The sequence below is a fragment of the Entamoeba nuttalli genome, assembly GCF_000257125.1.
Source record: "Entamoeba nuttalli P19 unplaced genomic scaffold asmbl_5797, whole genome shotgun sequence".
NCBI lineage: Eukaryota > Evosea > Mastigamoebida > Endamoebidae > Entamoeba > Entamoeba nuttalli.
In genome coordinates, this window is record NW_008577681.1 from 1 (window position 1) to 17090 (window position 17090).

Below are 17090 nucleotides of genomic sequence, written 5' to 3' on the forward strand. Positions count from 1 at the left end.
TTTTTTATGAAAAAAATGTATCAACATTATTTTAATAACTCCTAAAAATATAAAAGTAAAAAGATTAAATCATTTCATCTACATTTACTTTTAATCTTCTTTCTTGTCTTCTTTTTCTGATCTTTCTTCTTCCTTTTTTTCGTGGACCAAAGGTTGTATACATTAGAACCAACACACAAACATTAAAATCAAACCAAGCATTGAATCATCAATTATCATTTAGTCATGATGTTGTCTTTAATGACAAAATATTTATTCAAGACTAATTGGTTATCGTTTATGAATGTTTATTATGAATAATTATTAATGAAAGGTTGATTATTGTGGTAATATTATTTATTGAACGACATACAAGTATATTTGATAATGATAATTATGAATTTAATATATAAGGTATTATCAAGAAAAAAGTGATTGCTGAAATTGAAAGAAATGAAACATAGTCATCGTGTTATTTATATATTCAACATAAAATAATAATATAAAGAATGAGGAATTTAACTATTCAATAAAATCACAATAAAAATCAAATAATAACTTAAACGAAGAATAACTAAGTAGAAATAATTGAAAAGAATTTAGTTCAACAGAAATAACGTTAGTTGAAGAAACTGAATCACTCACTTCTTAGAATGAAGAAACACTAAATATTACGTAAGTCATAGGTAATGTGTTTTTTTTAATGCCTTGTTGATAATATCATAAACCATTTCTAATCAATAAGTATTTAAGAAGTTTAAAAGGGTTTTTATTAACAAGATCATTTTATTTAAAGAAATGTCTGATTCATGGATAACCAACTTTCAAGAAGTAATACTTTATTTTCCTTCATTAAATAAAATTAAAGAATTAATGCTAATTTCTCGTCGTGCACAAGTTGCTGTTTTAACGATGACTAACTGTCCATACAATATTATGTCATACAACACACCAATTGAAGTTAGTAGATTTTTTACAAGACTAAAAGTTTTAAACTTTCCAACAAATTATAGTACATTGCAAGCCAAAACCCTTCCAACAACTCTACCACTTATTTTCAGAAATATTGACTCACGATTTTTTCAACAATTTTTATTCAGTCGATTTGGTCAACATATTTTAAGAGTTAGTTTACAGAAAACCTTTATTACTAAATTACCAAAATATATTCATGTATTAGTCAACATTAAAACACTTGTACTATTGGAATCTTATCATCCTGAAGTGATTTTAATTATGGAAAAAACAACAGCCCAAAAATGTATTTTATATTGTGGAATAGCTGAACTTAAATCTATTGTTTCTCGATTTAATTTTAAAAAGAATTCTATTTCAAAATTCATATTTATTGTAGAGAAATGTGTTTATACAGAAGAACTTACTAATATATGTAAAGATATACCTCCTAAACATCAAGTATATGTTAATTTTTTATCTTATTCAACAAAGCAATTTTCATTTATTCCAAGATTAAGACAACCATTTATAACTTCTATTCTTACTGATTTTATTGATAAAGATGAAATGCTTATTAAAAAAACAATTAATAAAGCACAAATTCAATCAATAAAAATTATTGATACAATTAAAGAAATAGATTATTGTAGTCAAAAACCATTTAATATTAATTTTGATTCAATTATATCTGTTTATATCGCTTGTAAACAATCATCACCATTTATTATTGGAAAGAGTGTAAAAGACTTAATGGTTGAAGAATTTCATGGACCTTTATTATGTGATGAAGCACAATTACAAGATATCAACATAAAAAAATATTTTAATGGTTTACTATTTATTGATGACACTAAATTAAAACATATTTCAATTTCCGAATTACTTTTTGTAACTTGGAAACATTGTAATGAATTGATGAAAAATATAATATTTATCTCAAATTTATTACTTAATTCAAATCAAATGAATGACATTGGTACACCATCAAAGAATATTAAAGTAATATTTGAATGTGATAATTCTCTTATTCTTCCATGTTTTGATCATATTTTCTTTGGAAATAAAACATTATCCATTTCATTTACTCATTTTAATGCTTTGTATTTTAATACATTTCCAATTGATTCATTAACTGCATCATATTGGATTGGAGAATATGTTGATTTTTCTTGTATGAAAAGAGTATCATTAAAAAGTTGTACAATAAAACAATTACTCTTTCAAAAGAATATTTTTGAATCAATTGAATTAACACAATGTAGTATTGAAACTATTATTATAAACTCTGCTAATTTAATTAATTTAGAAAAATCAATATTTCAAAATATTATTATTGAATTTGTATCACATTGTACAATGACAGAAGTTAAAAGTGTATTATGTCAATTAAAAGAATGTTCATCCTTTATTAAGAAAGATTGTTTATTTAAAAAAATAGAATGTAATTTGAATTATTCTAATTAAATCCCTTCATTTATAATTCCATTATGTTTACTTCTTAATGCATTCAGCATACCCTGACTCTCTCATATTTTCCATTGAACAAAGTCTTTGTTTTCTACAATTTCCTTCACAAGAATTTGGTAGTTCAGTTGAAAAATGTTTCATGAATTTACTCCATGCAACATTATCATTCTTTAACATATAATGTAATCTACCAATTTCAGAATTACCAAGATTAACTAATCCATATTCTTCTTGAGTATTATAACTCTTGACCCAAGTATATTTATGTTCTGCATTACATTGATCAAGATCAAGATAGTATGTTGTATAATCAATAATATGTTTATCATTGAATTTATATAATCTTAAAGAAGGATTTGATCCTTTTGGAGTCATTGCTGGATTAATAATTACGCTATAAAATGGATCTTCACCAGGATATAAACGATATCCTTCAATATGGTTATGACCAGCTAAGTGACCAATAATAACATCAGAATATTCTTTATATAATTCTAAGAAATCCCGAGTGAAATATGGATTAACATCCATCATTCCTGTAATTTTAAGTCCAATAGATTCATGAGAAATAATAATTGCTTTTTGACCTTTCTCTCTCAATACTTTTAATGTAGCATTAAACCACATCATCATTTCTCCAGGATCTGTTTTTGGATATTCTCCAGAGTGTGAATTCATAATATCAAAATAAGCAGTCTGTAATGAAATAATATTTATTCCACTTGGTAATTGGTGAATATAATATCCTCCTTTTTTTGTAGTAGCAATTTCTTCAGGAGATAACCAATCTTTCCACCATAAACTCATATTATTTAACATCCATTGACTTTTTGGTGGAAATGCCCAAAAAGAAGTTTCAAAATAGTCATGATTACCAATTGATGGTAATACCGTAAATCCAGGGAGTCTTCGTTTAAGTTCATTATGGAACATTTCTAAATCATTAAGATTCCTTTTTTTAGTCATTTGGAACATATCAGATGGAATAACGTCCATTAACCAAATAACATTTTTAGATATATTTTCATGAGACTTAATGAAATCCATTCCAGACATAATTGTTTCTAAAGGAGCATGACACGAATGATGTCCACAAAATTGTGCAGTTTCAAAATTATTTCCTTTAGGTACTGAGTCTTCATGACAACACTACATTTAAATTAATAGATATTATTTTATTTATTATATGTTTCAAACAAACGTCAATACTTTTACAATGAGCATATCCTCCTTCAGCAAATTTAGAATCAAAGTGTGTATCAGAAATAACCCAAATATAATCTTCTATTGAAAGACACTGTACTATAAAAATGAAAACAAAAATTTTCATTTAAATTGATATTTTCAAGTTCTTTTTTATTTAATTTTTTTTATTATTACAAAAATAGTAAACTATTGGTATATATTACAATTTTTTTTTTGAATAATAAATAAATGAGATTCATTTCACTTTATACAATAATTGTAAGCGATCAAGTACTTGCTCTATGACTAAACGGTCTTTAGGATTTTGTTTCCAACAGTCACAAATAAGTTTGTATACTGAGTCTGGTATTTCATTAACTTGTTGTAGTCTTTTACCAGAAATAACAAATTCAGCAATGTTCCATATATATACAAATTTTTCTTTGTCATAAGCATCACCCCACTTAAAACATTCATACATTGTAATTGCAAATGAATAAATGTCAGCTTCTTTTTTATAATATTCTTTAGTTAATAATTCTGGTGCCATATAAACAGGTGTTCCTATTCCTTTTGTGAATGTCATATTTGTCATTAGTGTATTTATATTTCTTGAACTTCCAAAGTCTGTTAATTTACAATTAATTTGAACATCTTCAGATAGAAACAAAACAAGAATATTATCTGGTTTAATGTCTCTATGTAATATTCCATTTACGTGAAGATATTGAATTCCATTAGCAGCATCTATCATAAATTTAATTCGTAATTTAATAGGAATAGTTTCCTTTTTTAGACTAAACAAAGTTCTAATACTTCCATGTTCTGCATATTCAGTAATTAAATACCTTTTATTTTTAAATAAAACTGATCCATAGAAATAAATAATATAATCACTTCGAAATTTATCTAACATTGAAACTTCTTTCTCAAATTCTTCTTTAATTTTTATATTATATGACCTATCTTTCATGTCTTTAATAGCAACTATATGTTCCCTAAATCTTCCTTTAAAAACAATTCCACTAGTCCCTTCTCCAATTTTATTGTCAAAGATAATTTCGTCTATATCTAATTTTGTTGTAATTTCTGTTTCTCCTTTAAATTTAAGATATCCTACTTCTTCTTTACCACTATTAATTGATTGACAAACAATAGTTATTTTATTATTTAATTTAGAACTACATAATGGAGTAACTGTTAGTTTAAATTTACATGCCTCACCTTTTTTCAATAAGATGATAGCAGGATCTATTTTAATCAAAAACTTTCCATTCTTTTTATTTAATACAATCTGAATCTTAATTAAAGATGAACTAAAATTTCCTAGGTAGAAATATGATACACATGGTTGTTGTACTTTAATTACAATATCATGACCTTCTAACAAAAGAATATCACAGTTACATTGAATCCATTTATTAATTCTATACTTAAAATTTATTGAACTCTCTTTTATTTTAAATATAGTACAATGAAGATGTTGATGATGTTGAACAAGAAAATGTTGATATCTATTAATAATACAATAAAAAAATATTAATGTAACCACAAAGATACAAAAGATGAATATGATCATTAACATAACCAACCACCATACTATATAAGATGAACAATAAGTTCCATCATCACTAGGACGATACCAAAAAGAACATTTTTGACATTTTGATTGAAGAATAATTTTACAATGATCAATTCCTTCTAATGAAATACATCTTGATCTGCTAAATACCAACTCTTCATTACAAGAAGTACACTCATTATATTCATTACATGTACGACATGTTCCATTACATTGTTCACATGTATTAACATCATGAAAAAATCCATCTTTACATTGTGTACAACCAAATTGAGTAATTTCTACTGCACATCCTTGTAATGTATTTTTTGATAAACAACTTCCATTATAATGTTGATAATAATCATCAGCACATGTTAAACATTGTTCATAAAAACATGTTTTACATTCAATAGGACATTTGATACAATCAAATTCATTTAAAAAATAACCATCTTTACATAATGAACATCCACCAATAGGAGTAAAAATATTACATTTTCCAATTAATTCATTATTGGACCTACATTTACGATTTGATAAAAATGAAGTAGAATTACATGTTAAACAATAATTTTCTGATGAACACGTTTGACATTTTTCACAAATATGACAAGTATTTTGTTTTGTTAGATAATATGTATCTTTACATCTTCTACATGGCATTCCTTGATAATATTGTTGGCAATGTTCATCTCTAAGTGCACATGAAATTCCATCAAAATACATTAAATCCTCACATTTAATACATTCATTTCCATTATATAAAATACAATTATTAATTGGTTCAACACAATGATGATTAATATCAAGTATTTTATTTCCATTACATCCTTGACATATACCATTTTGTATTACATTACAATTTTGTTCTAATACACATTTTCCATCACTAATAAAATATCCATTTTCACATCTCTTACATCTTTCTTTCTCACATAAAATACAATGAGAGTCAAAAGATAAACAAGAAATACATTTATTAAATGATAAATAATAACCATCTTTACATTCAAATTTATTTTTTTTATTTGAATCAAAAACACATTCTTCTTGATTAATATAAGAATGAAATAAACATTCTAAACATTTTGTATTTGTACAAAATTCACAGTTATTGTCATTACATTCTTGACATTTAAATGATGTATTTAAATACCCAAAAGAACATTGAACACATCTATTAACAATAGCAACTAAACAGTCTGATTCTATTAAACAATTCCCTTCATGAAGAATATACCCAGGATCACATAATATACAAACTCTTTCATTCGTTTTTACATTAAAAAGATCCCATATACAATTAGAATAAATGCTTTGAACTAAATCAAGTCCTGAAGGAATGACGCCTTCCTCAATACATGTTTTATTCATTAATTTATATTTTTCAAAGCAAATAAGACAATAACAAATTTCATTGATACATTCAATGACATGACAATTATTTATTGATTGATTTTGATTAATAATCATAGCAGTATTTGTAATAAGAACATATCTTCCAGATATCGATTTAATTGAAGAATTAATTGATTGGATTAAAATTATAACTTCTTTTAATGACTCAATTGTTAAATTAATATTATTTAAAGAAAGAATTGATTCAACAACTGCATTATCAGAAATAGTCAGTGTTGCTTGTCCTCTCTTAAAAAAATTATCAATACTTATTGTGTTAATGAGTGAAGTATAATTGTAAGTAAATTTAACATTTAAAAAATTTGAAGAATATAAATCAGATAATTGCAATTTATTGCCAAACTGAATAAAATTACATTCTTTAATTATTTGAATTTTAATAGAACATTTAATACAATAGAAATATAATTCTTTAATTTTTATTAATGAAAGAATAATTAAAGAATGTGATGAATAAATATTTGTATTTGGTAAATTTATAAATTGAAAATTAGCATAATCAACGTCTATTATCAATGAACATTCTTTATTTAATTCTTCACATGGACAATGAGGAAAAGTAAATGGATATGAATAATCTGATAAAGATAATGATGATTTATATATTGTTCCATTCATATGACATTTAACTGAATAATCAAATGAAATTGAAGAAGAACAATATCTAATAAGACGTTGATTACTAACTAATTGAAGAGTATTTCCAAGAATTGGAAAATCGGTTGATTTGTAATCATTTGAACTTGAATCATTATTTAATACAGATGAATCCATTAATGAAAATATATCAATACATCCATTAAATGAAGTTGGAATAATAATATTAAACATTTTTTTATCTAGTTGTAAATTATTACATCTCCATCCTTCGAATAATGGAATATTATCATTATTTGGATAAATAACCATTGAACCAAGTAAATGCCACTGTCCATTCGCAATAATTTTTGCTCCTTTATTAATTGTTATTGTACCTTTAATTTGTATATTTCCATTCACTGTTAATAAAACATTTGAATTAAGTTGAAGTGATGTAAAAGTCATAAAATATTGTGATGTTATTGTTACACTTGAATAAACAAATAAGTTACCAAATGAAAGAATGTCATTCCCTTGAAACTTTGTTTCCCAATCACCATATAATATATAATCACACCCATCTCCACTATAACTACATTCCTTATCTAATTTTTGTGTATTAGAATAAATAACACACTGACATCCATTCGTTAGACATATAAAAAAAAATATATTTATAAGTGGCGTCACACTTGTGATCACCATGATTAAGATTTTATTTTTGTGTTTTTTATTATTCTTTTCTTTTACAAACCTATATCGTTCTTTAATTTTTTGTACTTTTATTTCTTGAAAATTTCTCATTTTATATAAATAAATTTTTATTATAAAACATTTTTTGATTTACTTTTGTTTTATGACTAAAGTATCTTTTTGAGAAGTTACAACAACTACTTCCTCTAAAATACAAACATAACTCTTAACAACAAATTGTCATTGACTTTGAAACAAAAGAGTAATTTCTTTTTATAACTTAGTTTTAAAGATGAAATTAAGTAATTAAAAAGAACAAAAAGACTGATATATTAATAGTATATTTTGTTTGTATGAAACTAAACATAATCATTAAATTGAATAAAGATCAATTTTATGTATTATTCGAAAAACCCTGTTCAAAAATTTTAATTGTATATCCGAACTTAGATTCAATCTTATCACTATGTCAGCTGTTCATCTTACTCAATCTTATATTAAGTCATCTCAAAACACTGAAATACAATTTAATGTTTTTGCACAAAAATACCAACATATTCGTAGTCTTGGAGATAAGCCATTATTTAAATTCATTAAGGCTGATGGAAATGAACCTGCTGTAGAATACAATTTATTCCAATTTCAAGATAAAGTAGATATAATCTCATCTGCACTCTATACAACACTTCATTTAAAAAGAAAAGATGTTATTGCTATATACTTGCCCAATTGTGTCCCCTTCATTATTATGGAAGCAGTAATAGAATCTTCTGGATTTATTATGATGCCATTCAATCCAACATATACTTCTGATCAATTATCTCGTTTATTCTCTCGAGTAACACCAAAGTTAGTTGTTACTATAAAACGGTTCCTTCCAAACATTCGTAGTTTTAATAAAGAAGTCAAAGCACTATTAGTTGATGCTTCACTAGAAGAAATAAATTTTATGAATGACTCTTATCTTTATTCATTGTCTTCTCTATTACAAGTACCAATTAATAAAGAGCTTCTTCAAAATGAAAGAAATCAAATTCAACCAGAAGATGAATTATTCTATGGTTGTACTTCTGGTTCAACAGGAATTCCAAAAATATGTGTTTATACAAATAGAGAATTTACAGGAAATATTGTTTCAATTAGTTCTCAAGTTCCACCAGATGAACGAAAAACATTAGCCTTTATTCCTTTTTTTACTACTACAGGGCACATTGTATTATCAACACTTATATTAAAAGGATATTACCATGTTTGTATGGATAAGTTTAATACTGAAAAGGTTTATGAAATTGTTCAAGAAAATAAAATTACTAATATTTCTGGTGCACCTTCTGCTTTTATGGCAATACTAAAACACCCAAATAGATCTCATTATGATCTTTCTTCATTGAAAGAAGTAATTATGGGAGGTGCTGTAGCGTCAGATTCTTTTATTGAGTCTTGTAGACAAATCCTTCATTTAGAATTTTGTTGTAGTGGATTTGGAATGACTGAACTTTGTGGGTTAATGTATAAAATGCCATCTAAAGCAACTCATATTCCTGCTGGTCCAGTTGCTCATTATGAAGTTAGAGTAGTTGACCATGAAACTAGAGAAATTTTACCTATTGGACTTGCTGGAGAATTAGAAGTACGTTCTCCTATAATGATGAAAGAGTACTTGAATAATCCTGAAGCCAATAAACAAGCATTCACTGAAGATAGATGGTTTAAGACTGGAGATGAAGCAGTTTTAGAAGAAGATGGATTTATGAGAATTACTGGAAGAGTTAAAGAAATGATTATTAGAGGAGGTCATAATATTTGGCCAGCTGAGATTAATGACACTTTAATTAAACATCCAAAAATTCAAGAAGCTGCAGTTATTGGAATTCCAGATAAAATTCAAGGTGAGACTGTTGTAGCTTTTGTTGTTATTAAAAAAGGTTGTTCATTTGATAATCTTGAAAAAGAGTTGAAAGAGTTTTTGAAAGAAAAACTTGTTCCATTTTCTATTCCAACTTATATATTTGCTATTGAAGACATGCCTAGAACATCTTTTGGAAAAGTGTATGCTCCAAAATTAAAAGAAATTGTTAAAGATTGTATTAAAAAGAGATGGGAAACTCTTATTCAAGAAAATCATAATCCAGTGATAACTCAAGAAGGAAAAGAAATTGCTCAGTTATGGGCAGATATGTTTGATATTCCAATCAATGCATTATCAAGAGATTCTAATTTCTATAATTGTGGAGGAGATTCTTTTGTTGGGTCTCAAACAGTTACTATTATTAGAAAGTATGTTAAAGATGCACCATTTAATTTGTTAATATGTAAACAAACCCTTGGTGAAATTGAAGATTATATTGCTCATCCAAATGAAAATGTTATTGACACTGGTAAAGTTCTTAAAGAAGACATTGAAAAATTAAATCAAATGAGTGAAGAAGAATTATTTGGAGTAGAGCATTATAATGAAGAAAATGAAAATAGAGATGCTATTGTGATTACTGGTGCATGTGGATATCTTGGAGTTTATATCGTTGATGCTGTAGCTAAGAATAAAAACATTAAAAAAATTTATTGTATTGGAAGGAGTGTTGATTTATCAGAATTAAATAAGAAAATGATATCAATGATGAGAAATGTCGGATTACAAAAGAGTGAAATGATTGAAATGATTGTTGGAGATGTTTCTAAAGACCATTTTGGTATCGAAAATACAAAATATAATGAAATGAGAGAAAGAAGTAAAGTCATTATTCATTGTGCAGCTATTGTTAATTGGAATAAATCATACTCACAACTAAAAGAAACAAATGTTAATGGTGTAATCAATGCAATTAAATTTGCAGGTAAATCTATTATATGTAGTTATATTTCTACTATCGGAGCTGCATTAAATCAAAATGAAACAATTTCAGAACAACTTCCTGTTTCTTCATTTGGTTATATTCAATCCAAGTGGATGGGTGAAAAGATAATAGAAAAAGCAATGAACTTAGGTTATCGTGTTAATATAATGAGACCTTCATTTATTGTTGCAGATTCAACAAAAGGTATTTGTAATACTGACGATTTCATTTATAAATTTATCCGTGTTTGTGTTATGAACAATATTGGATTATCAGGACCAGCTTTAGATCTTACTCCAGTAGACAAGGTAGCAGAGGTTATAGCAAAGAATTGTATGGTTGTTGGTAAAATTATCAACTTACTTCCTCAACAACAAGTCCACACAGAAAAAATCTTTTCTATTTATAATTCTCTCTATCATTCAATCCCAATTTTCAATTATAATGAATGGATAAATAAATTTACTGAACTTGCTCATTCTGAATGTGTAGATGCAATCAATTTAATACCTTCATTGTATGTATTAAAAATACAAGCCAAGCTTCAATCTAATTATTTGAAAGAAACAAACCAACAAATGGTTCTCAACTTTAATGATGAAATGATATCTTTGAACTTAAATAAGTTAAGTAAAATAGGGTTCTTTACTCCATCTTGTAAGGGGCTTATTTCTCGCTCAAAGTAATTAATTCATTTATTAATTTTTTTAAACTTAATTTCAATAAAAAGTATTATAAGTTGTTGATATTAAAACTTATTTTTTAATCATCTTAAACAGTTTATTATTTCATCAAAGGTTAGAATTGAAACAATTAACAATAAACATTTCCTATTGTAGTTATTGATTTATATTATGAAAAGTAATTATTCTTTTTTTTATAAAAGAAATATACTTTATAAACCATGTTAAATTTAAAAACGTAAAAAAAAAAGAATTGTTCATTTAATAAGACATTATGTGTTATAATGATAATTATTAATAATTAATAAGACATTAAATTAGTTATTTATATCAATATCCCCAATGATTCTTTTTGTTTCTTCAATATCATCAGTTATTTTTCTTAATAATTTTTTCTTTTCAATTAGTTCTTCTTTTTCTTTATCATTTAATTCGTGTTTATGTTGAGAAATATAATGTTCAAACAAATTTTTTAACTTAGTGCATTCATGAATTCGATGTTGTATTTTTTCTAATTCTTTAATTTCTTTTTTTACAATATCCAAATAATTATCTGAGAAACAATTATTGTTTAATGAAATTTCTTTTTCTAATTTAAAAATTTGATGATTATCTGATTTATTAGAACATTCAATTGCTCTTAAATAGTTTCTAATAACCCAATTGTATTTATACTGACCAATTCTTTCATCTTTTTGTACTTTACTAGAATTCTGGAAAGGAAATACATAATCATCATTATCACTTATAACAATGTCATAGGGTTGATAACAATAGAACCATCGTTCTAGTCCAATAGAAAGATAATTTGAATATATTATTTCATCTTTAATAACTCCAATACAATTTTGATTAATTTTAACTTCAGTAATAATTGACTTATTTTTATTTTCAACAATAAGTTCTCCACCGTTTGTTAATTGATCAACTTCTGGATATAAAACATTATCAATTTCAATACTTTCTTTCTCAATAAAACGTTCAATAGATAAATATAAAAAATTTTCTTCTATCTCATTTAATAGTCTCAATTTTGTTCCTACTTGTACTGCTACTAAAGCAGCTCCTTTTGCAACAACACATTCTTTATTCATTGTATTTTTTACATTTAAATGAAGTTTATTTTCAATAATGGTTTTAATACAACCTAATCTAGAACCACCTCCAACAAATTCTATATCAGTTAAATGTAAATTAATACGTTTTTGAGTTGTTTCAATAATCCTTTGTACTAATAAACAAATAGCTTCATTATATTCTTCAAACCAACTTTCAAATTCAGTCTTAGTAACGTTTTCAATAAATTCATTATTGTTATTTAATTCAATTTTTAATGTTGATTCAAGTACATTTTGACTTGAAAAAGAGAATTTAAATTTATTGATATCTTCATCAATCTTATTATAAAATTTTAATTTCTTTTCTTCATCTAAAGATTGTATAAATTCTTTTAACTCTTCTTTTTCACTCATTAATTCAATACATTTATTTTTAATTATATAACTATAATCTCTTCCCCCAATATTTATACTTTCATTTGATATAATTTCTAATGAATTTGAATGAAACCTAAATACTGAACAAGTTGTTTCAGAGTCTCCAACATTAAGAACCATTTGTGTAGTTTCTTTATTATTTATTGTATTAAATGATGTTATGTCATATGTCCAATAATAAAGTCCAACACAAATACAATCTTCAACACATTGTAAACATGGTATTTTAGCTAATTCGCATGCATATTCAATACTTCTTCTATCTTGAAATGAATAATTAGATGATATTGATACAACACAATAATCTGATTGTGTTATTTCTTTTATCATTTTAAACATTTCAACAAGCATACTTTCAATATGAATATTACCAATATCACCACATTGTAAAATTCCATTTTCATCACATTGAACATTTGAAAATTTATTTTCTTGACTCTTTAATTCACTATTATCAACTTGAATTAATTTTTTTAATCCAATAATACAATTTTTTGGTCTTCTTTTAATTTGACTTTCATTTCTATCAACACCACATCGAATTTCTTTTTTAATACATGAGATACAATTCGAAATTGAATGTTTTCCTATTGGTGAATCAATTATATCAACACCTCCATTATAATATTTTCCAATAACTATATTTTCATTTCCAAAATCAATACCTATAATAGTGTATCTTTGTTTTCCTTTTTGTTGACTTGTACGCATCCCTTAAAGTAATTTCTTTTTTTTTAGTTCATTTTATATTTCTTATTTACTTTCATTAAAAAACAACAAAAATTCAATTCATTCTGTCGATATTAAATGCTCCACTGGAACACAAGATAAATCTAAACTTGCTTTACAACAAATAAACTGTCCTGTTGCCATCTCTTTTGCAATTGGATAATCAACAATACTGTTTGGCTCTGCAAAATCAAATCTTGCTGAAACACTGCTTGAGTTAAACCGTTGAAAAGCTTCACTACATTTTTGAGGAGAATCATATTTAATAAATCCCTCACTAAATAATAAGTATCATTTACTTCTTTTAATATTCACTATTATAATACAAACGATGGAGATAACATTTCAATTGCTTGTACTTGTATTTTAATTGAATTAAATTCAGAAATAACAGTTCCAATATCACTCCAATTGGATAAACCATAAAAGAATAATGTGTCAGTCTGTGGTTGATTCATGAAATACTATTTTCTTAGTATTTTTATATAAAATAAAATAATAATAAAATTTATAATTTAAATATAGTTTAAAATATAAAAGAAATTGATAAGTCATAATTGATCTTATTAAATTAATATGAACAATCCTCAAAATGAAGGAAAGATTTTAACAAAAAAACAAAAAAAGAATAAACGTAGAAATGGAAAACAAATATCTCCACTAAAAGAAGAAAGAATGAATTACTTATTTTCTATTTCTTCATTAATGACACAATTTCACCCTGTTACTGGACAACACTGTGGATTGTCCATTCGAAATTTAGCTCATAAATATGTTTCAAGAATATCTAAAACATGGAAACGAAAGTATTGTACAAAATGTTGGATGCCATTAACTTATTCATCATTTAAAACACAGTGTTTGTTTTTTTTATGTTTTATTTAAATTGGATGACTAAGCACATAGTAATAAATGGTAAATATTTTATTGTAACACATTGTTGTTGGTGTCATCATAGAAGATTATTCTATTTACCAGAAGATCCTAATGAGTAATCAATTGTGAGTGATTTGTATCTTTTTTTAAGAGTTATTTTTCATAAAATAGAAGAAAAGTTGAGATTGAGTTAAAATTAACAATCATCAGTTTATTTTTAATTATAAACCATAAACGTTAATGAAAGGAAAAATAGAACTAATAATAATATTACCAAAAACTAAAAATAGTATTTTAAGAGAAGTTTCAATTATTTAAAGTAAAAAAGAATTACCAGATGTAAAAGGAGACCAAACGAGATGGAACCCACTAAAGAAAAAAAAGACAAAGATGAAGAGAAACAAAGAAAAAAAGAAGAAAAAGAAAAGAAAAAACTTGAAAAAGAGCAAGAGAAATTAAAAAAGAAAGAAGAAAAAGAAAAGAAAAAGAAAAAAGAAAGTCAAACAAAAGAAGAGAAATATGCACCTAAAAAAGATAGATCAAAACGAAGAACATTATTTTTCTTTAAGAAAAAAGACAAAAAAGAATTACCAAAAAGTTTAACACCAGAATTACCTAAAATTAATAAAGAAATACAATCTAATGGTTTATATCAACCAGTTGAACAAACAATAATACCAAAAGAATTAACAAAACAACGTACTGATTTACAAACCGATGCTTCTAGGAATAGTACTTCTGATGAAATTCATTTATTACCAAAACATGTTTTAGAAAATGTTTTAATGGTATCTACTCAAATTGAAAAAAAATTTAATTTTTCTGAATACCAAGAAGAGATTGATTCATTTAGAATGTTAAACCTTAATCAAATAGCATATGTTGGACGTGATTTATATTTATCTTCTTTAATCGATGTACTTCATTTATTACCTTTAATTTATGATAAAGAATATGCTCGACAATTATTGTTTTATTCTCACGAATTTGACCCAGAAGAAATACTAACTGATTTAGTCTCTTGTTTTGCTAATTCATTTGATTCAACAAAACCACAACGTGAAAAATATTGTACAAATTGTGTTAAAATTATTTCTTCTTGGTTAACAACAAGAGGAGATACTTTTACTAATGAAAAATTATTACTTCTTGTAAGAGATTTTGTTGAAGTTTTAAAACAACTTGTTACTACAAATGGATTCTTACAATCTGCTGTTGATGAAGTAGATAGTAATTTAGAAAAAGTATTTGTTTCTAAAGGAGTTGTTTCTATTCAAAAACGAGTGTTAAATCAAGTAAAAGTAGTTGGTCAAGAAGGGGATATAACATTCCCAGAAATTACAATTTTAGATGAACAATGTCTAGATTTAATTCCTGAACAACTTGCCATTATAGAATTTATGTTTTTATCAAGAATTAATCCATATGATTATTATTGTTATTTAGATAAACAAACAAGAGAGTCATCAACAGTAAAAAGTTATATTTATTGGCATAATTTAATATCTCAATGGGTTGCTTATGAAATATGTAGACATGAAGATATTGACAAAAGATATGAATGTATTACAATGTTTTTCCAATTATTAATAAAACTTATTCAAAAGAAAAACTTCAATTCATTTGTAAGTGTAATGAATGGATTAAAACACCAAACAGTCAAAAGGTTAATGCATACTTGGAATAAATTAACTAAAAATGATTGGACTGTTTATCAAGACTTAGAAAGTGTTCAACAAAGTATTAGGACTAACAATTCATCTATCACTTTACAACCTCCTTGTGTTCCTGATTTTATGCAACAAATTGAAAGAATGCAAAAGATGTATGATAAAAAGAAAAGAGAAAAAATTATTTCTTCAACTAATTTAAATGAAAATAATGAACCAGAATATATGATTGATCTTTCAAAATATGCTAGAATAGGTGCAGTGATCGATGTATTAGGAACATATTCAGTTGGTTCAAATTATAAAGAAAATAAACAAATGCATGAATTCTTCAAATCAACTTTGCAAAAATTACCATTAGACGATTTCAGTCTTTTAGACCTTTCCTTAAAAGTTGAACCTCCTCAATAATAATTGTTTTCTCAGATTGTTTCGCTAACTCATATAATTCATAGTAAAATAATGGTAAAATTTTAATTCAATGTAGTTCTTTATTTTTTATTCTACAAATTATTTATAAGATGTTTAAAATAATTCTTTCATTTCATAAACTTTTTTTTCTCTTTACTTATCATTTTTTCTATCTCTAATTTAAGAATCTTAAAAACAAAATCTTCGGTAAAATAGAGAAGATGCAAGAAAATAAATTAATTACTTATCAATATAAAGAAAAATAGTCTCTCTATGACTCTAATAATTGAACATTCTTATTATTTCCTTTTTCTATCTCATCTATGAAAATATAATTTTATTATTTTTTTATAACCAAGATTATTCTTTTATATTCAAAATATTTTGAATGAAGACAATCATTTATTTTTAGTACCACCAAATAAACTTGAATAACATTGATTTATCTATCATTATGTAATGAAATTAAATTTACAATTAAATAACATTTATGAAATAAAAAACTTCTTGTTATAATATAAAGAAGAAATTATTTAACAAAAAAATAA

General features: G+C 25.0%; 7 protein-coding genes across 7 annotated transcripts; 3 read left to right on the forward strand and 4 right to left on the reverse strand.

The window, feature by feature from the left end:
• Positions 1-852: 852 nt before the first annotated feature.
• Positions 853-2400, forward strand: ENU1_138970 (hypothetical protein; the record flags this gene model as incomplete). The annotated part of the gene is made up of 1 exon (XM_008860271.1): positions 853-2400. One exon carries the CDS (start codon positions 853-855, stop codon positions 2398-2400), a length of 1548 nt encoding a protein of 515 aa, XP_008858493.1.
• A 27-nt stretch (positions 2401-2427) lies between these two features.
• ENU1_138980 (sphingomyelin phosphodiesterase, putative) lies at positions 2428-3733 on the reverse strand (the record flags this gene model as incomplete). The annotated part of the gene is made up of 2 exons (XM_008860272.1): positions 2428-3552; positions 3605-3733. The coding sequence occupies 2 exons, from the start codon at positions 3731-3733 to the stop codon at positions 2428-2430; spliced, it is 1254 nt and encodes a 417-aa protein (XP_008858494.1).
• Positions 3734-3844: 111 nt separating this feature from the next.
• ENU1_138990 (tyrosine kinase, putative) lies at positions 3845-7855 on the reverse strand (the record flags this gene model as incomplete). The annotated part of the gene is made up of 1 exon (XM_008860273.1): positions 3845-7855. One exon carries the CDS (start codon positions 7853-7855, stop codon positions 3845-3847), a length of 4011 nt encoding a protein of 1336 aa, XP_008858495.1.
• A 454-nt stretch (positions 7856-8309) lies between these two features.
• On the forward strand, positions 8310-11363 carry ENU1_139000 (acyl-CoA synthetase, putative; the record flags this gene model as incomplete). The annotated part of the gene is made up of 1 exon (XM_008860274.1): positions 8310-11363. The coding sequence occupies one exon, from the start codon at positions 8310-8312 to the stop codon at positions 11361-11363; it is 3054 nt and encodes a 1017-aa protein (XP_008858496.1).
• A 314-nt stretch (positions 11364-11677) lies between these two features.
• On the reverse strand, positions 11678-13567 carry ENU1_139010 (heat shock protein, putative; the record flags this gene model as incomplete). Its single annotated transcript, XM_008860275.1, has 1 exon — positions 11678-13567. The coding sequence occupies one exon, from the start codon at positions 13565-13567 to the stop codon at positions 11678-11680; it is 1890 nt and encodes a 629-aa protein (XP_008858497.1).
• Positions 13568-13645: 78 nt separating this feature from the next.
• Positions 13646-14043, reverse strand: ENU1_139020 (hypothetical protein; the record flags this gene model as incomplete). Its single annotated transcript, XM_008860276.1, has 2 exons — positions 13646-13862; positions 13916-14043. 2 exons carry the CDS (start codon positions 14041-14043, stop codon positions 13646-13648), a joined length of 345 nt encoding a protein of 114 aa, XP_008858498.1.
• A 777-nt stretch (positions 14044-14820) lies between these two features.
• ENU1_139030 (RasGEF domain containing protein) lies at positions 14821-16542 on the forward strand (the record flags this gene model as incomplete). Its single annotated transcript, XM_008860277.1, has 1 exon — positions 14821-16542. The coding sequence occupies one exon, from the start codon at positions 14821-14823 to the stop codon at positions 16540-16542; it is 1722 nt and encodes a 573-aa protein (XP_008858499.1).
• Positions 16543-17090: the final 548 nt, after the last annotated feature.